Below are 26,914 nucleotides of genomic sequence, written 5' to 3'. Positions count from 1 at the left end.
AAGAATGTAGAATAAAGTAAATGTAATTGGATATATATATATATATATATATATGAGTGACATTTTAAAATTTGAAATCACGTCTAAATTTTAAACATAAAACCTAATTTGATATAATTAGATAGAGATTGAGCCAATCAAATGGATAATTTCACATTTTGAAATTTGAAATTATGATTTAAATTTTAAATGCAACACCCAACTTTGACCTAATAAGGTAAAGAGATACTAGATAGAACAAACTCGGGTGGGGGAAAAGGACTGGTAGGAAACACGTTCGGGTATTGATTTTTTTCTCGGTACATTTTTTTATCCTTAGTTTTGCCCTGATTTTTTCCCTTTAAATTCATAACTTTTAAAAACTTCAATTATGGTCCTTAGGGCAAAAAATAATATGGGGTCTAAGGTCAATTTTTTTATAGAGCCAAAAATTAATTAACATATATAAATTTTATTTTTTAAATTAAAAATTATAGAAAATAAGAAATAAAAAATAATTATCTCATATATTTTTGTTTTCTTTTTCAATTGAGGAAAAAATAACAAAATGAAGAACAATTAACATATGAAGTTCTATTTTTATTATTAAAGAAAATAAGAAAATAAACTAATGATCTATTCGATAACGTTTAAGAAATAGATATATTTGGTAATCCATAATATTTTTTGTTTTTAAATTTTGAGAAACATTTTTGAAAAATGTGTTAAATTTTAAAATTATCTTTGTATAAGAAAGAAGTGTTTCTCTAAAATTTGGTTAAGAATCATATATTTAAAGTAAAATGCAAATAAAAATATGAAAGAAATAAACAAATACAATAAAGAATATACATATATATATTTTTTAGAGGTTCGATCAACGATATTAGGGAGAGAGAGAAATAAAGGGAGATAAAGAGAGAGAGAGAAATAAATACAATAATATTACTTTTCTTACTGAGGTACGGAAATCATTTTACAGAAAAATAAATTTTCACATTTTGAAAGAAAATCGATGGATCTTCTTCTCTCATTTTCAAAATTTTCACTCATCGCAAAGAGAAGCAAAAAAGAAACCCAGAAGAATGAAAGAAAAAAACCAAAGAAAACAGATGCTTACTCTCCAGAGGACTGATGCTGTTTAGAATAGAAAATAAAAACGAAAGAAAACAGCAAACAAAATTTTCTCACAATCGAATGAATGAAGAATAAAGCAAATGTTATATATATATATATATATATATATATGACCTTTTAAATTTTAAAATCACGTTTAAAATTTAAACGCAACATCTAATTTAATGTAATTAGATAAAGAGATTGATCAGATTTAAGCATGAATGACATTTTTTATTTTGAAATCACGTATAAAATTTAAACGCAACTTCTAATATGAAATAATTAGATAAAGAGGTTGAACAGACTTAAGCATAAATGACATTTTGAATTTTAATTTGAACGAAACATCTAACATGATATAATTAGATAAAGAGATTGAGCAAACCCGAGCGAATAAGAGGACTGATAAGAAACATGTTCAAATATTGATTATTTTTTCAGTTTATTTTTTCATCCTTAGTTTTGCCATGATTTTTAAAAACTTCAATTATGATTATTAGGAGCCGTCGAGTGGGGGCTCAATATAATATGGGGTCTGAGGCCAATTTTTTTTATAAAGGACCAAAAATTGATTTACATATAAAATTTTTATTTTAAAAAATTTTAAATGTTAGACAATAAAAAAATAAAATACCGCACATAATTTAGTTTTTCTTTTCAATTTAAAAAAAATAGAACAATAACGAAGAACAATTATCAGATGAAGTTATATTTTTATTTATAAGAAAAGAAAAATTAGAAACCAAAAATGAGAATCAAATGACGACAAACTACATTTTTGGTCAAGTTTAAGGTAGGTGTCTACTTGGTTCCAGAAGTTTCAAAATGAACATTTTTGGTCGCTGAGGTTTGAGGTAGACGTCTAATTGGTCCCGAAAGTCTCAAAATGAACACTTTTAGTCATTGAGGTTTAAAGTAGGTGTCAACTTGGCCCTGGAACTTTAACATAAACACTTTTGGTCTCTGAAATTTGAGAAATAGTTCTAAATGGTCTAATTAACTAATATTAAAATGACGTGACAAATTGCAATTAAATTGTTTATGTAGTTGTTGATGTGACAAATTATATTAATTAATTATGGTCTAATTAACTAATATTAAAATGACGTGACAAATTGCAATTAAATTGTTTATGGTAGTTGCTGAGGTGACAAATTATATTAATTAATCAATTAATTAATATAATTAATTAATATAATTTGCAATTAATTAATTAATCAATTAATTAATATAATTTGTCACCTCAGCAACTACCATAAACAATTTGATTGCAATTTGTCACGTCATTTTAATATTAGTTAATTAGACCATTTAGAACTATTTTTCAAACTTCAGGAACCAAAAGTGTTCATTTTAAAAGTTCAGAGATCTAGTTGACACCTGCTTTAAACCTCAATGATCAAAAATGTTTATTTTGAAACTTCAGGGACCAATTAGACACCTACCTCAAACATCAGGGATAAAATATATTCATTTTGAAACTTCACGGACCTAACATACACCTATCTCAAACATCAGGACCAAAAATGTATTTTTCTCTAAAAACAAATATAAAATGTGTTTAAGAGGAGCCATGGAATACAATCTTTTTTTCTTCTTTCTTCATACTGAGGTACGGAACGGAAAATTTCTTTCTCCGTTTTTTGATTTTAAAAAAGTTCACTCATTTTCTTGGAAAGAAATATTTTCAATTTTAAAACAAGAAACATAGCTAAAACGAAGGCTAGAACAATGAAAGTAAAAATGAAAAAAAAAATGAAGCAAAAAAACAAATACTTACCCTCTAAAAATCTGTTGTTTAGAATCGAAAGTAAAATGAGAGAGAACACTAAACAAAATCCTTGCTCACGACTGGAAGTATGAAGAATAAAATAAAGGTAATTAGAAGATATTAACATATTAATATATATATACACGAGTGGAGTTTTTGTCATTTTGAATTTTGAAATCGCCATTTAAATTTCAAATGCAACATCCAAACTGATATAATTAGATAAAGAGATCGAAAAAATCCGAGTGGAGAACAAAAACCGATAAAAACACGTTTTGGTATTGATTTTTTTCTCGATATAGTTTTTCATGATTAGTTTTGAATACGGATGTAGGGGCAAACTTTTGACAAGGGCCAAAAATTAATTACATATAAAAATTTTATTTTTAAAATTTAAAGTTTTAGAGAATAAGAAATAATAAATAATTACCACACATATTTTTATTTTCTTTTTCAATAAAAAACAATAATGAAAAACAATTATAAGAAATTTTATTTTTATTTATTATAAAAGAAAAAATAAAAACTAAAAAACGAAAACAAAATAGTTCGTTTGGTAATATTGCCGTGACAAATAGATATATTTAGTAACTCATCTCGTTTATTGTTTTTAAAATTTGAGGAACATTAAACAAATATATATGGTATATTTCTTTAATTTTTGGTTGAGAACCATGAAAGTAATGGATTTTTTTAATATTAATTTTTATCAAATTTATTCCAAAAATATACCATTAAATAAATTATTTTCAATAATAATATTTGAAAAATAGGTGTTGGTCGAGAAGCGACGTATAAACAGTCAGTAAAAATTGTCTCTTCAAGAGACTGCAAGCAGTTGAAAAGAAAGAAATACAATAAATATATAATTTTTTATTGTTTCTTCTTACTGAGGTACGAAAAAATATCTATGGAAAAAAATTTCACTCGCTTTCTGAAAAGAAAAAAAATCTTTTTTATTTTAAAACAGGACACATGATTCTTTAAGCATGAGAAAGAGGATCTAAAAGAAGGCTCGAAGAATCCAAAGTAAAAATAGGAGAGAACACCGAGCAAAATTCTTGTTCAAAATAGGAAGTATCAAGAATAAAGCAAAGGTAAAATATTAATATATATATATATATATACATGCGAGTGAAGTGTCATTTTGAATTTTGAAATAAAAATTTAAATTTGAAATCCAGCATCCGATTTGGTATAATTAGATAAAAGAGATTGAACAAACTTAATGTGAAGATGAACGATAATAAACGTTTGAGTATTGATTTTTTTTCGATCTATTTTTTCATCATTATATTTGCCATGATTCGAGATAATATGAGGTTTAAGACCTTTGTATAGAGAGCCCAAAGTCAATTTACATTTAAACAGTTTATTTTTTAGATTTAAAATTTAAGAGAATAAGGAACCAGAAATAATTACTACCCATGTTTCTATTGTTATTTTTTAATTAAAAAAAGAGAACAATTATGAGATGAAGTTATATTTTCATGTACTAGAAAAGTAAAATAAGAAAAAAAACGAGAAATTAAAGGTCCGTTTGTTAACGTTGCTGTTGAGGAATAGACATATTTAGTACCTCATCTCATTTATTGTTTCTAAAATTTGAAAACCATTTCTAAAAAACAAGGTAAATTTTTAGAAACTATGAAAAGTAGTTCATTTGTTTCCCTTTTTAAATTAAATTTGTAGGCAATAAATAGGAAATAGTTATCAAATTTATTCTTTATTCTTTTTATCTTTTTCTAATAAATAGTTACCAAACATATTTCTATTTATTGTTTCTTGGACCTTTAGGTGGACGTAAGTGCACCTAGATATAGGGGACCAAGTATTTGACTCTCCATTCTAAAAAAATAAAAATATATTTTTGTTTTTAGACGTAAAAAAAAGTTAGAAAACAAGAAATAGAAAACAAAAAAGGGAAAAGGAAAACAGAAATTTTACCAAGCCAACCCGAAAAAACTTTTTATGATTTCTAAAATTTTTACTCAATATTTGAAAATATTCTTTTAGTTTGGAAATAAGAAAGAAATTATTTATTTAACTAGAAATATTGATCGAAAATGAATTCTTGGTTTCCAACCGTCCGGGGGTCCAGGTTCAAGAATTCCATACGTCAGTGCTTGCGATTTTTTTTCCTTTTCTTATTTTTTTCTTCCCTATTTTTCTTTGGTCTGGCGCTGGTTGCGACTTCTCAATCACTGCTTGCGTTCGCGCCCTCGGATTCGCTATAAATTAGTACTCTCAGTGAGCCCACAAATCATACTTCTCAATCTCCTCACAGCGAAGTCTCGAAGAATCATCCATGGCTGCCTAGTGAGTATTGAGGACTCAGGAAATGAATTTTCATCGCTTTTTCTCGCATTCTTTTTTGCTGGTGAATTTGATTGTTGCGATCTCCTAATTTTTGCAGCGTGGAAGAAGTTCTGCCTCCGTCGTTGGATGCCACTGCCGAACAACCTCCACTCTTCGACGGAACTACCAGGTTCCATTTCCCCTCTTTTCTGTTTCTCGCTGCTTCGATTTCCCGGCCCCCGTTTATGTTGAAATCTGTACTTGTCGATGGTTGGATTTCACTTTATTCTGGCTCTATGTTTCTTTTCCTCTGTTTTTTGAAGGTTGTATACTGCCTACATATGCCCTTATGCACAACGTGTGTGGCTCACCCGGAATTTGAAGGTTTGCTTCTTCATTTTTGAGTTGCAATGCCTTGTTTCTCTTGCCTATATGCCATGGCTGTTTTTTTTTTTTGAATTATAGTTTTTAAGAATATATATCAGAAAGTTCAGCATACCCTAATCTAATTTATCAGCTCAACATGTGTGGGCGTAGTCACTGGTTGAGTGGCTTGAATATTGTGCTAACTTTGAGATCTGATGACTTTTCAATTTTGATGTCTAACAAGTCCTTCAACTTTAAAAAGTGTTTGATATATCTCTAAACTTATACTTTTGTGTCTAAGTTTTTAAACCTTCAATTTTGTAGTCGCAAAATATCTAGTAGACAAAAACTTAGAAATTTAGATACTTATTAGACATAAAATTTGAAATTCAGAGACTTAATTGGCACAACTTCGAAAGTTTATAAACCAAATTTATAACCAAGATTAAATATCTTAAACTATCAACTTTAAGATTTTGTGTTTGAGGGTGGCTTGACTATTATTCTCAAATTTTGCTTACTTTTTTCTGTCTTCTTCGTGGATCTAATTTTTCACTGTGAAGTAATTTGATGGCTTTAATTTTCTGTATTTCATATAGTTTGCTGCAATCTATATACAAATTTAATATACCTTAATCTATAAACTTTTGCTTTTGGGTTTAGTGGTAGTTTAACCATTATTTTCAATTTACTTTTATCTTTCCCTTCCTATGCAAAAAAAAAAAAAACAAACTTTTATCTTTATCTGGATCTATTTTCACTCTGAAGTACTTTGGTACCTTTTTTTTTGGGTATTTAATAAATTTGTGTTGCCACAATTGTTATTTGCTGCTTCTTCATTGGGTGCAGGGACTACAAGATAAAATTAAGTTAGTTCCCCTCAACCTGTTTAATAGGCCTGACTGGTATAAGGAGAAAGTATACCCTACAAACAAGGTGATTCATGTTGAAAAAAATCATATTTTTGTTCCTTGTTCCATTTGCCTGTTCCTTGATGACTGAAAATCACAGTTGGGCTTATTACCTGTAGGTTCCAGCTTTGGAACATCATGGAAAAGTTATTGGAGAAAGCCTTGATCTGATAAAATATGTTGATGGCAATTTTGAAGGGCCTTCTCTTCTCCCAGATGTAAGTAGGCAAAGTTCTATTGCTCGCTATTTCGTCAAACGTAAACATTCGTTAGCTGCTCGAATTTCTCTTTTGCTCATTTTTGTTATCCAAAACAAAATGCAGGATCCTGCTAAAAGAGAGTATGGAGAAGAGTTGCTAAACTACAGTGATACATTTAACATCGGGATAATTTCTTCGTTTAAAGGCGATACAGCAAAGGAAGCTGGTAAAACTTTTCAACTCAACTGCTTGCTCTCTTTGTACGGAATTTTGGTTACATGACCATTGGCTGATTCTTTTACAAATCCTTTTAGGTGCTCAATTTGATTACTTAGAAAATGCTTTGAAAAAATTTGATGGCCCCTTCCTCCTTGGAGAAATCAGTCAGGTAACTTGACCTTTCATAAGCCATCTCTTGGTACTGTTTCTTTTGTATTTCCAATCTGAAAAGTCATAATGTTGGAATTTTAGAAAGCTACTCCTGTGTTGTGTTTTAAGCAAGTAATTCTTAAATTTATGACTGGACTTTCTGTTCTTTAGGTGGATATAGCATACATTCCATTTGTTGAAAGATTCCAAGTTTTCTTATTAGAGGCTCTCAAGTATGACATCACTGAAGGAAGGCCTAAACTAGCTGCATGGATTGAGGTATGTCATATATTTATTTTGCATTCTAATCGTATCGGGAGCTCGCCATCGATAGTTTTGATGAAGCTTTATTGTGAAGATAAATGGTTTCTTCCATACTTTCTAGTTGTTAATTCTTCTGTCACTTGTAGAATCCCGAATTTGTATGTTGCCAAAGTCCCATTTGCCCAATTTCTTGTTCATTGGTTTTCTCTGCTCCCAGTGCGCATTTTCATATCTTCATTTTCTATGTCATTTCCCAGCTTTTTATTCTCTCATGTGGTTTTCTGGTCTGTTAATGGCAAAAACATGCAATTACTACGTCGTTTCTATCCTTGTTTTCTATGTCATTGTTCAGTTTTTTCGCCTTTTTTCTCCAACTTCAATCCTGTCAGAGGAAAAGCAAATGGTACCTGCATATATTTTAAGAACTCAAAACGGATCCTTTCAAGCTCACTTTTTTTTTTGGAGTGCAACATTGTGGGGGTGAGGATTCAAACTCATGACCTTCTAGTCAGAGATAAGTTCTTTAACTATTTGAGCTATGCTCGGTTTGGCCCTTTCAAGCTCTTCTTACAAGCACATCATCTGGTTATTGATCTCATAGTAAACAAAGTAGCGGATGTACCTTTGCTTCTACATGGATTATTATTTTTTTATTTTTATTTCTTTTATTGTATATATATATAAATTTTTCAGTTTCAACATTGTCATGGTTGCCAAAATACTTTGTTGTAGGAGTTCAACAAGATTGGTGCCTACAAGCAAACAAAAGCCGATCCCAAGCTCGTCGTCGAAGTTTACACGAAGCGATTCTTGGTAACATTTAATACGATTTTGAATACGATTTTCTTTAAGAATTTGTGCTCATCTGTTAACATTATTTTTCGTTGTTTGTATAACTTTTCTTATCAGGGCAAAGAATGAACACTAGGGAGGTCAGTGTGTTGTCATATAATACTCAATAAGCAGCTTGACATGTCGACAGACACACTTGACAACATGTTTTTCTATTGTATTTGCTTGTCATGTATTTTGGTAGAGTCTTGAGTGTTGTATTACGTTCATGCATTATGAATAAAGTTGGGTGTTAGGTACTTTTTAAGGATGTTTTCATGTGGGAGTGGGGATCGAACTCTCGACCTCTTGTTTGGAGATATACGCCAATTACCGTTAAACTAATATCCACTTTGACTATCTTTTAAGGATGTTAATTATTATGTATATGTTTACCAAGTCAAAAGAACAACAATATATGCCCAAAGTATACCTAAACTGATTAAGGCAGTTATCATCGATCAAGAAGTCGTGAGTTTGAATCTGCACCCTCAGCACTAATACAAATGAATACAAATGAAAATGACGTACAGATTATAAAGAAGAAATCACTAAATTTCTATTACCGACCAAAAGCAATTTGATGATTAAAAAAATCGATAATTGATTTATAGTTGTTAATTAAAGTCACTTGAATTAGTCTTGCTTACTTTGGGAATGAGTGTCTAATGGAATAAATTGGTGGAACCCTAAAAATTTATCTCCTGACTCATCGATATTGATGTGGTCTCTCACCCGTTAAATAATTATGTTACAACTTTTTATCATATAATTTTTTAATTAATAATTGTTTTACAAATTTATTTGTTCTTTCTTTGTTTATTGGTACCACTAATAATTTTTCTTCTAATAAAAATTTTACAACTTTTATAGGGTGATACGATTTTATTGTAAAATATTACAAATTTTTATTTAATCTACCCATTATTTAAATTTATTTTGTTATTATTAATTAATATGAATAAGATTATTAAATTATAATTTATTATTATTGAATATTATAACAATAAAATTTTATATTAATGGTGACTGTTCAAACGAAAATTATATTAATTCTTTTAGCTAATGTAATTTTATTTTAATGATTTTTTGAAACATATTTTAATTATTTATCATTTCATAATATTAAATAAATTGTTATAATAAAAATATTTACTATGAAAATAATATTAGCTCACTTTTCTTTTAAATATATTTGTAGCTATAAGTAAAAAAATATATTATATTACATATTTTATTCTATTCACGTTTGAGATAATTTTGTAAAACAAGTCTCCCTCACATCCCATAAAATATTTTTGTGAAAAATAAACACTTTACATAATCGTCCTCTCCATTTCTTTTTTATTTTCGACATAGGAGGACTTGAACATGGATTCTGAGTAACAACATCCAGACCAGTAACAACATCCAGACCTATGGGCAGATATATGTTGGGACCAGGAGGGGCACGTGTCCCCTGGATTTTGGTTAAATATATTACAGTATGTATTATATTAAGCAAAATCTTGGATGGCTTAGTGGTTTCCCTTCTACTTAGCCCGTGTGGTGTATCTTTTTAATTTTTCATTTTTAACACATCTATTATAATTTTCTTTTTGATTTTATTTTTTAGGATTTTTTTAACATATCTTTTTTTTCTTTTTTAAATATATTTTTATTGTGATGCAATGAAATCTAAAGTCTATTTTAATTTTCAAAAAAATATATTCTGTGTTTTAAAATAAATAATTTTATATTCTATGTCTAATTAAATTTTTAATAAATTTAAACTCATAATCCTAAACTTATAGAGATGTTATACTTTTTATCCCTTTATTCAATTAAAAACAATCCACTAAAACTCACTAATTTAATAAAAATTAAACTTCTTAAATTAGAATTGGATTAATACAGTTCCAAAACTTATATACTTAAGCTAAATTTTCTTTTTTCTAAATCTAACTCAGAAAAAAAAAGTTATAAAAACTAAAACTAACTCTAACGTCGTTTTTGTTTTCTTTTTTTTTCTAAATCATATCAATTATTTCATTCCACACACTATAATATTTTTTCAACAGATTTTCACATGAAAATTTATAGGAAAATTTGTGATACATTTGAAAATTGCAAAGAATACTTTACAAGTACAAATTGATATACGTTGTCAAGTTTAAATTTACAATTGATATTATTCAATTATCTTTATATACATTTATGTCCCTGACATAAAATCCTGGATCCACTACCATCCAGACCTCCTACGGTTGGGTGAAAAAAAAAGAAAAAAATTAAAGGATGAATTAATATGACATCCATAATTATTTCTTCAATACAAACCATTATTTTATTGGGTCATGTATCTCCCGCGGAGCAGGACTTGACACGTGGCATCTAGAATGTCCGTACAAGCTTTTTGATTCGTCAGTTTTGGTCCCTGGCTGTCTCGAACTAGGGCACAGGGTAACTTTAACAAAACCATCCGCACCGTAACGCATCACCTCACGGACGCTGTAACGTGTAACGTCGTGTATTGCATCTTCGCGCCATCAGGAAAAAGTATACAGAGTTATAGAGAGAGGAAGAGGAGGGGAGAGAGAGAGAGGGAGCCCAAGGAAACCGTTCTGTTAGCGAAGATCAAGTTCCATTTTCGAGATCCTCCATATTCGTAGAGAAAATCCCGAAATCTTGCAGACCTTCTCCACCCCCGAATGGCGGAGAGGGGCATTCACATGCTCCACACTCTCGAGCCGAGAAGGTAAAAATGGTGTTACTTCTTGACGGTTTAGTTTCTTTCAATTTCACGCTTCCTCTACGTGGCATCAATTCCTGAAATTTCGTACAATCGAACTTTGACGAATTCTAGGTCTTACCGTCTTAGATTCTATTGTTTGTGTGTCAATGACATTGTTGGTATAGATGGATTAGGATCGTGTGTATTTTTTGGTTTCAATGCATCGATCCTTGAGTTGAGAGTAGTTACCAGTGTCTCACTCTGAGAATAATGCACATTGTAGAATAGATGCACTCAGGAATGTAATGGAATGATTTTGAGTCTGGCGTGATGCATCCTATAACTATGGGTAGTAGAACTGCAATTTTTTCTGAAGTATGTTGTTGTCCTTGTTGAGCAAGCGCTTATTGGAGGTTGATTCCAGGTGGGTCAGTATATTGGGTAGGCCTTTGCTACTGATGATCCTTCAAACTTATTTTAACCTGCTGCACTTATTGAACATTTTGTAAATGTTTTCAAATTCAATTTTTGGCAATCATTAATTTTTACTTTTTTTGTCTTGAAAAATATTATCTGTTTTCCTTGATATTTGAATCGGCCGTAGCATTAACATTTGCTCGCTCTTTGGGTGCTTTGCATAACCAACAAAATTTTGATGGGAGCAGGGACGCCTATGGATTTGCTTTGAGACCTCAACATACACATAGATACAGAGAGTATTCTAATATTTACAAGGTATTGTTTCAACATCACAGTTCTTACCCTCGATCATTTGGTTAAAAGAAGTCCGTATAGTGTGCATTTTTTTCCCATAAGAAACAAGGTATAGTGTACATTTCGTTATGCATGTAGGACTGATCTATGAGATTTAGTTTGACAGTACAATAATAGGCAGCTAGCTTTTAATCCTTGTTCTGTTGGGGAGATTGCGCCGTGTTCTATAAAGTTTACTTTAGTTGATATCTTTTATGGGTGTTATTGTGATAGTGGGTAAAATTAGGATACACGAGCTCAATAAATTCTCCACTATTTTTATCTCAGTGCATTTATGATATCAGGAGGAGGAAGAGGAAAGGACAGATAAGTGGAAGAACTTTATTGACCAAATAGCTACACCAGTTCAACCGTGCCCTCTTGAGGAGGTGGATGAAAATACGCTGCAGGCTGAAACTAGTAAGCATAAAGAAGAGGCTGAATCGGGGAGGTGTAGCACAGGGGATGACTCAACTGGCTCGAAATCCGTCTCTGTTGATACAGCAGATAGTGGTCCAGAAAAACTGTTACAACCTCCAGTAGAAACAAAAAAACGTGTTGTACAAACTTGGTGTCAAACTAGGCCATCTCTAAATGCCATTGAGATTATGATGAGCTCTCGTGTTAAAAAGGGGAAGACTATGAAAGATGAAAAGACAAGTTTTGGAGGAGACCATCTTCCACCAGTAAAAGAGGCAGAATCTTTAAAAGGAGCAGCCGTCACAAACTCTGAAGAGGAAGAAACTTGCTTTAGTGAAGTGCTAAATCGTAGTGCATCTGCTACTGGAGCAGAAAGTAGGGTGGACGAATGCATTTCTAACAGCGTGAAGCCCTCTGAGAGAGATGGCGTCATGGGTGATACAGTTTCACAAGAACAGTTATTTCCATGGAAAGAAGAACTAGAATTCCTTGTTCGTGGGGGGTTGCCAAGAGATCTGAGGGGAGAGGTAAAGTTTGAATTTTGACTCATGTCAAGCTCCTTTGTTAGGAGGTTTTTTGTAGCTCTAATAATACCTTACAGGTATGGCAAGCCTTTGTAGGTGTAAAGACCCGTCGAATCGAGAAATATTACCAGGATTTGTTGGATCAAGAAACTAATTTTAGTGCGGACAATGAGAACAATAACCCGTCTGGTGTACCAATAAAATTGAAAAAACAGATTGAGAAGGTCATTAGATGCATGCGCCTTGGACTTTATCATTCAATCTTTTTAATTTGTAGGTGCTACTTCTTTTTCCTTGTTTTGCATTTTGGCGAAGACGGTGCTGTAATTATTGTTTTTTTATTTACAGGATATACCACGTACATTTCCGGGTCATCCTGCCCTGGATGAGAATGGTAGAGATTCCTTGAGGCGTTTACTTTCAGCATATGCTCTTCACAATCCCTCAGTCGGATATTGTCAGGTAACTCATGTGTTACGAAATCCCACTTGGCAAGCAAAGAAAACCTTAACATTTTGATCTTCATTAGTGTACATGTAAGAAATAAAATTGAAGATATCCACGTGCGGATTAATCTATCTTTGTGAGTTACAAACCTACACAGAACTAAGATGGTCACTTTTATCCTTTTGTTCAAATGTGTTGCCATTGAGCTTTTGGTAACATCTTGCCATGCTTGAACAAGATACAAGAATGCCAAGCAAGAAACCAGAAATTTCTGAAACAATTTTCATTCTGTCGATGTTATATGTTTGTGAAATTTAGGTGTTGTAGATGTTTGTTTGTTCGTTAATTTTATTTCCTAATCCTGAATATATTGTGAAATTTATTTTATAGTTCTTATTGTCCTGAGTGTAATTTAAGACGTTTTTTTAAGAACTTTGTTTAAAGCTGTTTTTTAGTTATTATTATTATGATTACTTTGTTTTCATTTAATATTATCTGCTTTCCAAATTGATGCAGGCAATGAATTTCTTTGCGGGTTTGTTGCTACTCCTGATGCCCGAGGAGAATGCCTTTTGGTAATTCAAATCAGAAATTTTCTTTTCGCTATACATTTAAATTAAAACGGATGTTTTCTAAATAAATTCTCTTTTACTTGTTTGAGAGGACTTGTTTAAGATGTTTCAAATGCATAATATTTATTCCTCGTTTTCATGACTTTATTTATTTTCTTTTGTTAATTAGGCTCTAAAGTTCTTGTTCAGCTGATGTTTTAAACACAAATTCAACATTATTTGTTAATACATTCAAATTGCAAATAAATGCACCGAGAAGTAGTTTTAACCTAAGGCGCAAGGCTTTTATTTGATTTTAGTAGGCAACTGTCCCTCTAAGATCATATCTTCACTTACATCCTTGTGTGATTACCTGCCCAAAGATGTTATGGATGAATTGGTTGCTACATTGTCCAGGACTTTCGTTGGAATAATTGATGACTATTTTGATGGATACTACACCGAGGAAATGATAGAATCGCAGGTACTCTTTAGAATTCATAATCTTTTCATTACTTTGTTTCTGGAGGCTATTGCATCGAAGTCTTTACGCTTGAGGTAGTGTTGTTGTGATTATCAACTTTTCAGTATCTGACTTTTTGTTGATAAGTGACTTGATTATGAAAGATCTCTTATTAACTATAATTTACCCACTTCCTCTAGTCTACCTTTCTCTTATTTTATTTCTTATTTTTAATTGTACTCAATGATTGTATGGATCTACTTTTGAGTTAAAATTGTGGGTGGCAAATTTTTGAGTTATATTGTTGGGTCCAGTTGGCTTAAACGTATTTAAGCCTATGTATATGAATATAGATCATGAAGTAGGCAGCTCAGGTGTTTGACGAGGGATTCATTCTCATTTCACACACGTGGAGTGGATGTTAATATTCATTGAAACTTCATAATTTTCTCAATGTTTTATGTCATAACAAATTAAAAGAATTACAAGATCATAACCCCAATGATGAGTGGTTAAACTCTGGTCATGGTTTAAACCCCCTTTGGTGGCCAGTTCACAAACGTAGAATTTTAAATATTTCATAAGTTCCCATATTACAAAACGCCATAGAGAGCTTTCTAGTTGAGAGCTTAGGTCAAATTGAATAACATTTGGGAGTTGAGAGCTTTCTAGATATGTTATGGTGTCTAACCGAAGGCCTTTTTTGCTCTCTTCCAGATTTTTACCACAAAAAATTACACGATATATATATATATATATATATATTTTTTTTTTTTTAATTTTTAATTTTCATGTACTTTGTAGTACACAAGGCATTGAGTTATATTTTTGTAATTTAAATCATTTACGTATACATATACCTAAAACATATTCTACTTTTTCAAAAAGCGACATTTTTTTCTGTAATATATCCTATGTATCCAAGTCCTTGCTTCCCATGTTTAGGTTAAATAACATAGCCAGGATCTTCATTTCGCGTGTTGAATATTTAATCTTCTCTATACTGTTTCTATTGTCAGGTGGACCAACTTGTTTTTGAAGAATTGATGCGTGAAAGATTTCCTAAATTGGGTCATACATTTCATCTTTTACCACATTGGCATGTATTTTCACTATGAGACGTCAGGACCAGTTTGCTCATTTATTATTGATGCTTCTGGTGCAGTGAAACATCTGGACTTCTTGGGAGTGCAGGTCACATGGATCTCAGGACCTTGGTTCCTTTCCATTTTTGTAAATATGCTTCCGTGGGAGAGTGGTGGGTTTCTTTTATTCTCGTTTTCAAGGTTGCTGTTTTTTTTTTCTTTCTATCAATATTTGGACGGTTTCTAGATTGACTAGATAATTTCTTGGTTTTGCATTAATTTATTTTCGTAGTGTGAATCTTGACAGTACTCCGAGTTTGGGATGTGCTTCTGTTTGAAGGCAACAGGGTCATGTTGTTCCGGACAGCACTTGCATTGATGGAATTATATGGTACTTTGGTATTGTAAAAAAATTCCAAGTGCGGTTTTATCAGTTTTCAGATGCACGAGAGGGTGTAGTATCATTAATTGTATCATATTTCTCTTCCTTCAGGTCCTGCACTAGTTACTACAAAAGATGCAGGGGACGCCATTACTCTGTTACAATCCCTTGCTGGTTCCACATTCGATAGTAGCCAGCTTGTCTTGACTGCTTGCATGGGCTTTCTGACTGTAACCGAAGTAAGACTACAAGAGTTGAGAAAAAAGCTCCGGCCATCTGTGCTAGCTGTAATTGAAGAAAGAACGAAGAAGGGTCGGGTTTGGAAGGATTCCAAAGGGCTAGCTTCCAAGCTTTACAGTTTCAAGCATGATCCTGGATCACCTGCAGAGGGGAAGAAAACAGCTCTAGGAGCCGATGTAGGACCCTGTACCTCTAATTTGGATGACTTTCTTAATGGAATAGGAGCTGATTCAAAAACAGAATCGCTCCCGGACCTTCAAGAACAAGTAATTCTCTCCTTCATTGGTAATTTATCACCAAATATTTGTTTACCAATTGTTAATTGATGCTTCCTTCGTTCTGAAGGAGGTCAATGATATGGCAGAAAGGATGTATCTCCTTCCCTAGGCTTCAATAAATAATTTGGTGTTGAACTTTTGATTGTTAGTGATTACCCTTGTTGGTAATGCAACCTGCACTTGAGGAGAGTCATCCTTTGTAATTTTAGAATTTGGATCCTGTACAAGAACATTTGTAAGATATTTAGAGATTTGATTATTTATCATTGTCATGCTATTTATTTCATACAAAGGACTTGTCAAGTTAAAATACTATCTATTAATCTCTGTGTACTATTCTCCATTTATTTGGAGGTTATCAGCCAATTGATTAATTATCTACACCCATCATGTGATATGCTTTACTTTTCTACGGATTATAGGTGCATTTTACACTTTAAAAGGCCTTTTTAAGTTTTTATTCTTACAATCCAAAATATTGACTAGGAAATCATTTTAATGAATGGGGTTCAGTTCAAATAATAATCCCAGTGTGATTTCCAATTGCAATGCTCATTAAATGGTACTTGATTTTATGGTTTTCCCCTTGTTTAAGTTACTTACAATCATATGTGACTTTCGTGCAGGTAGTATGGATGAAGGTTGAGTTGTGCAGGTTGCTGGAGGAGAAAAGAGCTGCAGTTCTAAGGTTATTACTAAATTTTATGAGACTTAGATTTTCTTCATCTTTGAGAATTTATATTGGTTACTGTGTGATTTGCGGAACTAGCCTTCATGTAATTGTGTCAAGAAGGTGGGTTACTGAAGCTTCTCTTTCTTTTTGCTGTTCTTTTCCAGAGCTGAGGAGCTAGAAACAGCACTTATGGAACTGGTCACACAAGATAATAGGCGACTATTAAGTGCCAGGGTATAAATCTCTTATTTGTGAGGAAAGATTCCCAATGCTTGCTGTTACCATGATTGCATGTTTGTAAATTATAATTCAAGATGTGCCAATTCTTGTAAAACTGAAAAAGAAAAACCGAGTCTATTTTGTGCCTAAATTTTTAAGGAGCTGTTCTTGCTTGCTGCACGAATTTTTTGACATCACAAAATATTACATAAAAGTTCTCACTTAAATGTTGCATCTCTCTTGATCGTGTACTTCAATAATTATTGCATTCTTCCGCACTTGCTCTTTTGTCTCCATTTTTGGGATGAGATTATTTCTTCATTCAAATGGTCGATGGTCTTACCTCTTGATTTGTGAAGAGTTTCCTCTCCTATACGCTTGCGGGGCCACCTCTTCACAAAGGAAAATGTGCTCCTCTGGATGCAGATCATTAGAGCTTTCTTTTGGGCGACTTGAAATGAAAGAAACTTTTTGATAATATTATCTTCCATACTATATCTTAGTGTTAATTGTCACCTCTATTTCGTTCCTATAGTTTTGTTTCATTATTGACCAATCGGAGAAGTTTCATGTAAGGGCTCTCTCCCCCTCCTTTTGTAAATTCCATACCTCAATAAAATTGTTTCTTATCAAAATAATACCAATAATAATCGCCACATTCTTCATTACTGCTACCAAAAAAAAAAGTTTCCTCCTGCACCCATGTTTCACAGAGAAGCACCCTTTCATCTTTTTTGACTTATAAGCTTTTAGATACCTAAGTGAAGGCTCAGTTCATATATAACTACGCAATGTAAATTTAATATAATTATGAATAGTGGACTTGCTTCTAAAATTCCTCGTTGGGTTTCTAGTCTATACTTAAGACGTTGCTTATTTTCTCCAGGTTGAACAACTGGAGCTAGAGGTAGCGGAGTTACGGAGAACTCTAGCAGAGAAGAAAGAACAAGAAGTTACAATGCTTCAGGTGAGCATCAGTTGAATTACTTTTCTAAACAATAGATATTGATAATTTTATATTGTAGTTGTTGATGCGTGTGGAGCAAGAGCAAAAAGTAACCGAGGAAGCTAGATCAAATGCAGAGCAAGATGTAGCTGCTCAGAAATATGCTGTTCATATGCTACAGGTTTGGTTTTTATTTGGATTTTTTGGTAGTCTGATTCTACTGTGCAGTTGATTTAGATGTTGACAATATAGAGCAGAATTCAATTGTTTTTGTAGCCTAGATAGCTCGAATTTATTGAAAGGATGAAGTGCATTTTATTGGTTTGTGCTTGATTTATATCTGTAGATACAAAGGAACATATACTAGCCTGTATAAATTCTGAAGTTCTTCCTATCCTCACCCTCCCTAATTATGTTAATATATTTTTTCTTTTTGAAAGAAAATTTTGATTATCATGTTCTTTTCAATCCAATTACAGGATAAATATGAGAAAGCTATGGCTTCACTTGCTGAGATGCAGAAGAGGGCGGTGATGGCAGAATCCATGTTGGAGGCTACATTACAGTATGAATCTGGCCAAGTTAAAGCAACAGCATCTCCTGGGTATAAAAGATATTTAAAAGAATATTTGATGTTCTATGCATTAGTTTGATTATTAAAACTTTAGATCTTTGTATTTGTTTATGCTATGAATACAAGGGGATGTAAAGAGCATGCAAAATCTTGCATTACAGAATCTTCATCAGTTTTCCTAGAGATATTTTTTTCTTTCTTGACTGTGTACTAAGAATTTATGTGCTAGAAATTATTCATCTGCGTTATTGATATTAAACTTTCTAGACGAATTTCATTTTTATGAGGGTTGCCCGCTCTGTAGGTCACGTAATCAAGGACCTGCACAGGAAAATCAAAGAAGGATAGGATTGCTGCCATTTGCTCTAGGAGGCTGGCGAGATAGAAACAAGGTTTGTTTTCGGTATTAACCATTTTCCAGGAGAAACTGACCGTGGTACCTATTCCCTCCATTCTCATTATCAATTTTTCTTTATAAATAATTCTTCGATGTTGTTGGACCATCTGACTTCGTTGATAATAAATGAGAGTAGTATCCACACTATTGAGATATAGGAAGTGAAGATGAAAACTAAAACTACCAACCAAGTGAGAATTACACGACACCCAAAAGCGATAATAATGAACTAACAAATTGTTCGGGTTTTTCTGCTACTTCTATTTTCAAATTATTGAACCGTTTAGAATTACTAATTTTCTCTTGAAATATGCTTCTACCCATGTCTCTCAGAAGGCAGATTGTGCTACACTAATCGAGGCCACTCAAATCTTATGCTTCTTGTTGATTTCAAATCATTCTCCTCAAATTATGAAACACACTGTACTTGCAGGCTAGATCGGCCGTTGTAGAAGAACCCTCTGAACAGAAGATGGTGAACGATGAAAGCAAAACCGATCCTGTTACTGAACAGAAGTAATTAAAGAACCAATATAATCCGATAAGGAAGTAAAGGTTAGTATTTCAGTGCCATGAAACTCATCGTATTATGCACGTACAATTCTAGTAACAGAACATCCATTTGTTTCATCATCAAAGAACATTTCTTTTTTCCACTTTTTCACTTTTCCATCTTTTTCCTTCTGCTAAGTGTTGTTAAAATATGTCCAAGTATATACTTGGATCGAAAGAAATTAGTATTAGCCGTTTATCTTGCACAATTGGCTCATAATGAACGTGTGTGCCACCTTCACAGTAGGGAAACCATGACAAACCAACCTTTCATTAAACATGAAAGAAGATGCAAGGACCTGCAAACAAATCAGCCCCTCAAAAAGAGTCTCGACTAAAAAATAGACTCCAACTCAAAAGAACAAAACTTAACAGATAATTACAAAACGATTATGAAAACTGAGGCCCATGAATAGGTATTAAATGTAATAACCTCCTACACCTCTTCCTAGGAGACTTCTTCACCCCTCTAAAAATCCTCCTTTTTTTTTGATATCCATGTGTCCGAACCAGCTTGCGCGGACCTCGACTACATTTGGTTGACAAGAAACTCGTAGGATATTAAATCTTAGGTAGGTGGTCACCATGGTTTGAACTCATTCTCTTTAAGTCCTTTGCTATTTACATTGACCCTTATTGACCACTTGGCAATCCCATGATGGTTCACCCCTCTAACTACCATTCATCTTGATCCATACACCCCACAAAATAGTAAAAGAGACGAGTCTGCGGAAAAACTATGCCCTTCCCAGAAAAGGGAGGAAATTGGAGAACTTCCTCTAACGTAAGAATAGCAATCCCTATTACGATCCCACATGATCCCAACAGCTGACATATAACGACTCCCGACTCCATAAAACCTGAGCGAACGAACACTCCCAAAGAATATGATTGAGATCCTCCGACGTGCATACACAAACAGCTCCATTGTGAGCCTAACACCAAAGAGGAATGCCTTTAAAGTCCGAAGGTGTTAACTCCCCAAAACTTGCCCAGCAAAAATTTGACCTTCTTTGCAATCTTAACCTTCCTAAGAGAGGAGAAAGAAGGGGGCTTCAGGAGGGGGCAAAGAGGCGCATAAGATTTGAGGGTTGGGGGCCAAAAACGAACACCTCTCCTCACTTCTCGTCGCTTTGTTCGATAAAGGATGAAGGAAGCTTAACAAAAAGATAAATTAGAACTCAAGGAAAGTATAACAGAGATCACCGAATGCAACCTCTTATTAAAAAGATGATATAAAAGAGGGAACAAAGCACAAGGAGGCTTGTCTCCCACCCAAAAATTCTCCAAGAAAAATAAACATGAAGTAACAGGCAATTTTACAAATTGTGAGAACAAGGGAAAATTTGAAGTAATAGGCAATCCTGGAGCTTTTTGAAAAGCCTTTAGACCCATAAGCTGAGGCCCACTCAAAAGGGTGCCATAAAATGTCTGTCAAATCAATTTTTTTGAAAATTGGACCATACCAACTGGTAGATGAAACCCAACCAAACCAACTTCCCATTAATTTTCGATTCTTTACTATAAAAAGAAAAAAAAGCATTGATTTGTTTGTTATTTTGATTTCAGCTCACCTTTGTTGTACTCTCAAAATGGGTGGGTTGAGGGATGGATCTTTCTTTTAGTTTTCTTTCACATTAACGGAATAGAAATACCATTTTCTTTGGGTGCAGAATCTAAAATTTTTGCAGAGAAGTTAAATTCTAGAGAGACATTGCAACAAACACAGTGGGGCCCATCCAGGAAGGTGGGGATTAGATTACACGTAATTATGTAAATTATTTGCTTTCAATTATAATATTTATTTATCTTTCGTGAACAAATATGCTTACAAAACAAACATTCACCTCTAAAATCCCATTAACCTGCAATACAATACAATACTACTTTTACTTTTTACTTTTACCACTCACCTCTCTTGTGAAAATTATTTTTTTAAGAAGCGTTTAGGGAAGTCAAATTGGCAAGGGCTTGGGGTCTCTTCATCATTATGATTTAGAGGTCTCAAGTTCGAATCTTCAGATGATCTTAATATCAAAAATCCTTGATATATCTGTTTTTTACTTAATTGAAAGATGATTATGGTAAGAGTTCATAAATCCCGCTGTTGTTTGGGGGCCGTACATGAAATTGTTCTATAGTTTGGCGTTTTAAAATTGCTTGAATTTCTTTTTTATTTTTTTTTTGGTTTCTATTGGTTTTTTTTTAATATTAATGTTATAATATAATTCAAGTTATTCTTAAGAATAAGTAATGATTATATATGCATGGGTAATTTAATAAGGCAGAAAAGAAAACAAGTAAAAATAAGTGTCGTTTGGTAACGTCTTTCATTTCTTACTTTTGTTTTTTTTTAATAAAGAAAATTAGAATTGCATGTCTGAGTCTCATAAATTCATAAACAATAAAACAATATTTTTATTTATGTTTTGAAACAAATTAAAAATAGGAACCATAAATTGTTTTCAAAATTTATATAAGAAATAAAAAACGAGTTGTGCAATATTTAGGTTTAACGTGCCCTAAAATGTTGCTTTTATTTTATTTTGTTTCTTGTTTTGGAAACTATTTTTATTTTAAAAAAGAGAACTGTTTTATATGTGATTTCCAAACCTATCTCGCCTCCCCATTTGTGAGGCTTATTATTTATTATTTATTTATTTTCTGCAAGGATTCAAATTCTATTTTATGGAATGAATACTTTCACTATATAACTATTTTCATATTTAATGTGAGAAAAAAAAATCCATGAACTTCATTATTTATAAAGCAAGATCTTTTACGTGGTACTTAAACCCTCTTTGTTGGAGATAATCAATTATCATTAAATTAGACACACCAAATGTTGCTCTTTATGTAAAATATGAATGGTCAACCAGTTAAAGCATTAATAACATTTACTTCATTTTTCTCAAAAAAAAAAAACAAAAAAAGAATAACATTTACTTCCTCTCCTAATTCAAAATAAAAAGAAATAACAGTAAGTTTAATTTCTCTTTTCTTTTCTTTCCCTCTTTTTGACTAGATTGTTATTCTATTTTTTTAATCCTTTATAAAAAAAAATCAATTCACTCATTCTATGAACTCTTTCAAGTGAATTTACTACGTAGAGAGAGAAAATGCATGAACATAATATACAAGTATCAAACCATATAATTCTATAATCATTTCATCAACCCAAAACGCCAAATTTTTCATAGTTTTAATACTTTTACAGAACCCTCATACCTGAATCCACAAAAGAACTCTACAATTAAAAAGAAAGGAAAAAAAAAAGAGAGAGTAATGAATCCTATAACTTGTAGAATCTCGGTCCACTTTTAAAGTAACTATATCCCACTAATATCAAAGGGCAGAATTTATATAACAATCACCTTTGCCTATCACATTTTTCTTACATAAACCAAGTAAATATATATACTCTATCTATATTCTATGCACAAATGCAAAATGGAGCATATAGAAATGCACCTGATTTGTTGATGATGTTCGTGTAAATATCGATGGGCAGGCACCAACCAGTGCATTCAATCAAGCTTTTGAACCACGTCTGGAACCCGTCATTGTAGTGTATCGAGCGGTCGAGCAAAGATGAGCCTCATCATAGTCTTCTAGTGTGATTTCTATTGTACCTTCTACCACCACCGCCATTAAGCTTCCTATCGGAGTCCCGGTTGGTTCTTGGAGGAGTACAAGAAGATGCAGGGGAGCTGTGGGGTATGTTGGTAGCAGGGTCGTATCTTTGGGAAGCAAGATAAGATAAAGCTGTGACGACATCGGCAATCACAGGGCGCATATTTGGCTGCTCTTGAACGCACATCGCTGCAATTGCAAGAGCCTGATACAAACCCCTTGAAGGGTATTGGCCTCTGAGCATTGGATCTGCCATTTGAGCAAATCTCAGACGATCTTTGAATAATGGTCTTGCCTGCAACAAACGCATTTGTACAATAAGTGTAAAATATTTTGGAAGTCTTATGGTTTGCTGTACTAATCTTTTAGAAGATAGGCTTTGAGAATAGATCTAAAATGAACATTTCTATGTTACATCCCTTAATTAGAGTTCCTCATGCCTTGGTCTATGTAATTTCCCTCATTTTGGTCCTTATAATTTTGTAAGATGTGCAATATCTGGTTAAATTATATTAGAAGATGGATGTGACATACTATAGAAGCTCACATAGTATCACTTCAATCTTTCATATATATGCAATGCAACCATATGATTTATCAAAGTGACACAATTTTTTGTGGTGTCTGTCAACTTTCTTCTTATTATTTAACTGAATAATTACCGCATGTGACTAAATTGATATATTTATGAAAGTATGTGACTTAAGTTAAATAAATAAAAGTAGGTACCAACACGCTAAATGTAGCAAAAAATGGAGATTATCAAGCACGTAACCTATTTATGTCAATTACTTTTTAGGACAAAGTTTTCCAGATCTGAAAAGATGATAAATTGTTTCAACTACAGTTACCTCTGATGTTATATCAAAAACAAAAACGATAAGATTTCTAAAATTCCAGAATAACTAGACCTTATAACCCGAAAAATGATGCAGATATAGGTAAGTGAAAGATTTCTTACCCATGAAACCAGATTTTGCTCCCCTGCAGCTTTTGAATCATCAATCGCTTTCCTGCCTGTTATGATTTCTAGAAGAACAACACCAAAGCTGTAAACATCTGATTTGAGAGTCAACTGACCAGTCATTGCATATTCAGGAGCACAATACCCGTAAGTGCCCATAACTCTGGTAGATACATGTGTATTGTCTCCAACTGGCCCAAGTTTAGCTAGTCCAAAATCAGACAGTTTAGGACGATAATCTTCATCAAGCAGTATGTTAGAACTTTTTAAATCTCGATAAATAACTGGAGGGTTAGCTTTGTCATGCAAATACTCCAATCCTCGTGCTGCCCCAGCAGCTATTTTCATTCTTGTATTCCAATCTAATACCTTCGTACCAGGTGAAATGGCTGCAGAAAAATATGTTCATAAATCAGGGGAATTTTTCTATGGAGTAAAAATATACAAGGCATGTAGAAATTTCTATACCATGTAAATGGTCATCTAAAGATCCTAGAGGCATATACTCGTAAATCAGAAGCCTTTGATCTCCATCAGCACAATAACCAATCAGGTTAACTAGATTTCGGTGATGAAGTAGACTTAACATCAACACTTCAACGAGAAACTCCCTGTTCCCTTGCAACCCATTGCGATCAAGTTGTTTGATTGCCACAATCTACATTGAATGCAAAGAGAAATTTTAAGCTCCATGTCCAGCTTCCTTTCTAAGTAACAAAAACTAAAAAGGTTTGGTTGGATGGAAGTTTGGTTTTTCATTGAAAACCGAAAACAAAAAAGGTTTAATATTTTGGTAACCAAAATTTAACAGCCTTTGAACTGAGAAATAAGAAGCTGGAAAAATTCACACTAAATCACAATTCCGTTCATGGATACTTGATAATTGTACGACCAATCTTCCTTTTTCCCCAGTTGTACAGTCGTGTTATAAGAAACATGACCAACCTTATTGATGCTTTCCAAATGTCCTTTGTAAACTCTACCAAAACCTCCCTCGCCCAAAAGACAGTCTGCCCTAAAATTCCTGGTAGCCGCTGCCAACTCCCGGAAAGAAAAAATCTGTGCCTTGATATGTTCAGATCCTCCACCTTTCGAGGCTTCACTGAAGGAGGAACTTGACTTTAGCTTCTCTGTGAAAAGGAAAACAGATCAGTCAGAAAATCTTTTAAATGGCTCTGGATTTGATTCCCAAGATAGAAGTACCAATACAGGCTAAAACCTTATCTAAAGAGCAAATAACAAACAAGTCAGAACCAAAGGATATTGGAGAACAGAAATCAAGTAAACTCGAGGATATGATGTACTCTAAACTAATAATAGATAAATAGTTCATCATGGATTATATTCGTTGATATTTCATGATCCAATTGTGTACTCAGGAATGATGCGGCATAGTATTTTGCTATATTCAAACCGTCTATCTTGTAATCGCCCAGTTACTGAAGAAGTTAAGCATACAGCATCAATGCATAGCAAAATTCAAACTAGAATCAGAAAACCAAATGGCTCGTTGACGTGCTCTAAAATTGGATCGCGATACCGATCAATAAAACGACGCTTATAGACCATAAATCCGTCAATGCAAATCAGACGTCCAAGAATTTTCAAAAACACACTCCAAAGTCCAAACAAGGACCTGGATTAGTTTTATACTATATATAGAACGCAGTTCGTTTGATAATCAATGGAGTAACTATATTGTAACTACACCACTTACAAAATTCAACGGAAACTGAAATCAAAGAAATAAATCCAAAACTCAACCGAATCCATCCGAAAGAAGTGAATTCCAACTGCAACCACTGCACAGATTAAGAGACAAGCATACCTGAAGCAGCTTTGATCGGATCAACGCGGCTCTTCTGAGACTCCAACTTCTTCAATTTCTTGGACTTTGCCTTCCTGTTTGAATTTCCAGAACATGGAATCCAAATCATGCTTATTCAATCTCCTTTCTCCCGCAGCAGCAGCATCCAACCAAAAAAGAGGAATACAGTTGCCAAAAAGTATCCCGAATTCCCCAAGTTTAGAAAGCTCCGAAGAACTTGAGAATTGAAATCAGAGAAAATGAGCTTCAGCTGTCTCCTTGAAATTTTTGCTTTGTCTTTTCTCGTTTACTTTTCTCTCTCTCTCCTCAATATTTTCTTCTTTTTTTCCTCCATTTTCCCTCGCGTGAAAATCGGTTAAGAATTAAGATCTGAAACTCGGACAACGAAACGATGTCGTATTTGTTTGATTCTCTGAAATTATTTTCAATTGGGCTTTTATTTCCGTTGGGCCCATTTTGATCCCTTTTGGGCTTTTAGGGCCGAACCACACCAACCGACTTGTCGTATGGGTCTTTTCCACTTTGTCGTGGTAGTTGGGATCACGTCGTATTAAATTATGTTTACAACCTTCATTTGACAGCCTACGTGGCATGTATTTCATATATATTATGTATATTTGGAGAGAGAGAGGGGGACAAGAATGGCAAAAATGTCAAATTCAAGGTCATATGTCTGACCAAAGAAAGTTTAACAATAAACAAAAACATGTGAAATAAAATTTTAAAATATGAGTTTTGATTTTCAGTTCGCATAAGTGACAAATTTTAAATATATCATATTACTTTATTTTATATTCCTTTGCAATTTTTATTTTTTATTTTTATGGTAGGTGTAGAGATTTGAATTCTTTATATTTAATGTTACCTTGGCTTTTCTATTTTTGATTTTCATCGTCTTGATGTCTCTACTTTCAGTAGATCATAATTTTAAATATATTTCATTCACTAAATTTTTTGAAATGTAACTATAAATTTGTCTAATATAGTTTTCACACTATATAAAATTAGTGTTAAAATTTTTCTTAATATGTATCAAATTGGTCACTTTTTAAAAATTCAAGAATCAAAACATTGTGCATGATTAAAATGAACAAAATTTTAAAATATAGACACCAAGATAAACATTTGAAAATACATAGATCAAAATTAACCAAAGTGAAAAGT

The 26,914-nt window shown here is 32.7% G+C and overlaps 3 protein-coding genes across 7 annotated transcripts; 2 read left to right on the top strand and 1 right to left on the bottom strand.

The window, feature by feature from the left end:
• The first annotated feature begins 4,979 nt into the window (after positions 1-4,979).
• Positions 4,980-8,376, top strand: LOC111015102 (glutathione S-transferase L3). Of its 3 annotated transcripts, XM_088124207.1 has the most exons (11): positions 4,980-5,188; positions 5,286-5,357; positions 5,491-5,551; positions 6,383-6,469; positions 6,564-6,662; positions 6,768-6,870; positions 6,959-7,032; positions 7,185-7,292; positions 7,630-7,757; positions 8,010-8,090; positions 8,187-8,376. In XM_088124207.1, exons 1-11 carry the CDS (start codon positions 5,178-5,180, stop codon positions 8,203-8,205), a joined length of 843 nt encoding a protein of 280 aa, XP_087980333.1. In that variant the 5' UTR covers positions 4,980-5,177; the 3' UTR covers positions 8,206-8,376. The 3 variants fall into 3 exon arrangements, with proteins under 3 accessions (XP_087980333.1, XP_087980334.1, XP_022145714.1); XM_022290022.2 differs by lacking the exon at positions 7,630-7,757 and having other exon boundaries at positions 4,995-5,188; XM_088124208.1 differs by lacking the exons at positions 8,010-8,090; positions 8,187-8,376 and having other exon boundaries at positions 4,985-5,188; positions 7,667-7,714.
• A 2,237-nt stretch (positions 8,377-10,613) lies between these two features.
• LOC111015037 (uncharacterized) lies at positions 10,614-21,230 on the top strand. 3 transcript variants are annotated; one of them, XM_088124130.1, is made up of 19 exons: positions 10,614-10,845; positions 11,487-11,556; positions 11,880-12,521; positions 12,596-12,742; positions 12,867-12,980; positions 13,482-13,540; positions 13,934-14,000; positions 14,999-15,050; positions 15,145-15,237; positions 15,372-15,455; positions 15,558-15,952; positions 16,591-16,652; positions 16,802-16,871; positions 17,743-17,823; positions 17,882-17,983; positions 18,282-18,406; positions 18,681-18,768; positions 19,207-19,328; positions 20,999-21,230. In XM_088124130.1, the coding sequence occupies exons 1-18, from the start codon at positions 10,799-10,801 to the stop codon at positions 19,291-19,293; spliced, it is 2,385 nt and encodes a 794-aa protein (XP_087980256.1). In that variant the 5' UTR covers positions 10,614-10,798; the 3' UTR covers positions 19,294-19,328; positions 20,999-21,230. The 3 variants fall into 3 exon arrangements, with proteins under 3 accessions (XP_087980256.1, XP_087980257.1, XP_087980258.1); XM_088124131.1 differs by lacking the exon at positions 12,596-12,742; XM_088124132.1 differs by lacking the exons at positions 10,614-10,845; positions 11,487-11,556 and having other exon boundaries at positions 12,321-12,521; positions 12,615-12,742.
• Positions 21,231-22,460: 1,230 nt separating this feature from the next.
• Positions 22,461-26,090, bottom strand: CDL1 (Protein kinase superfamily protein). Its single transcript, XM_022289935.2, has 5 exons — positions 25,751-26,090; positions 24,868-25,052; positions 24,391-24,580; positions 23,920-24,311; positions 22,461-23,253 (listed from the first exon to the last, which is right to left on the bottom strand). Exons 1-5 carry the CDS (start codon positions 25,857-25,859, stop codon positions 22,927-22,929), a joined length of 1,203 nt encoding a protein of 400 aa, XP_022145627.1. The 5' UTR covers positions 25,860-26,090; the 3' UTR covers positions 22,461-22,926.
• Between the last annotated feature and the right edge of the window lie 824 nt (positions 26,091-26,914).

This window comes from Momordica charantia, assembly GCF_013281855.1.
Source record: "Momordica charantia cultivar OHB3-1 chromosome 5 unlocalized genomic scaffold, Mcharantia_2.0 BLBB01000005.1, whole genome shotgun sequence".
In the NCBI taxonomy this organism is placed as follows: Eukaryota; Viridiplantae; Streptophyta; class Magnoliopsida; order Cucurbitales; family Cucurbitaceae; genus Momordica; species Momordica charantia.
The sequence above is the reverse complement of the archived record's forward strand: the minus strand, read 5'-3'. Positions and strand labels throughout refer to the sequence as shown.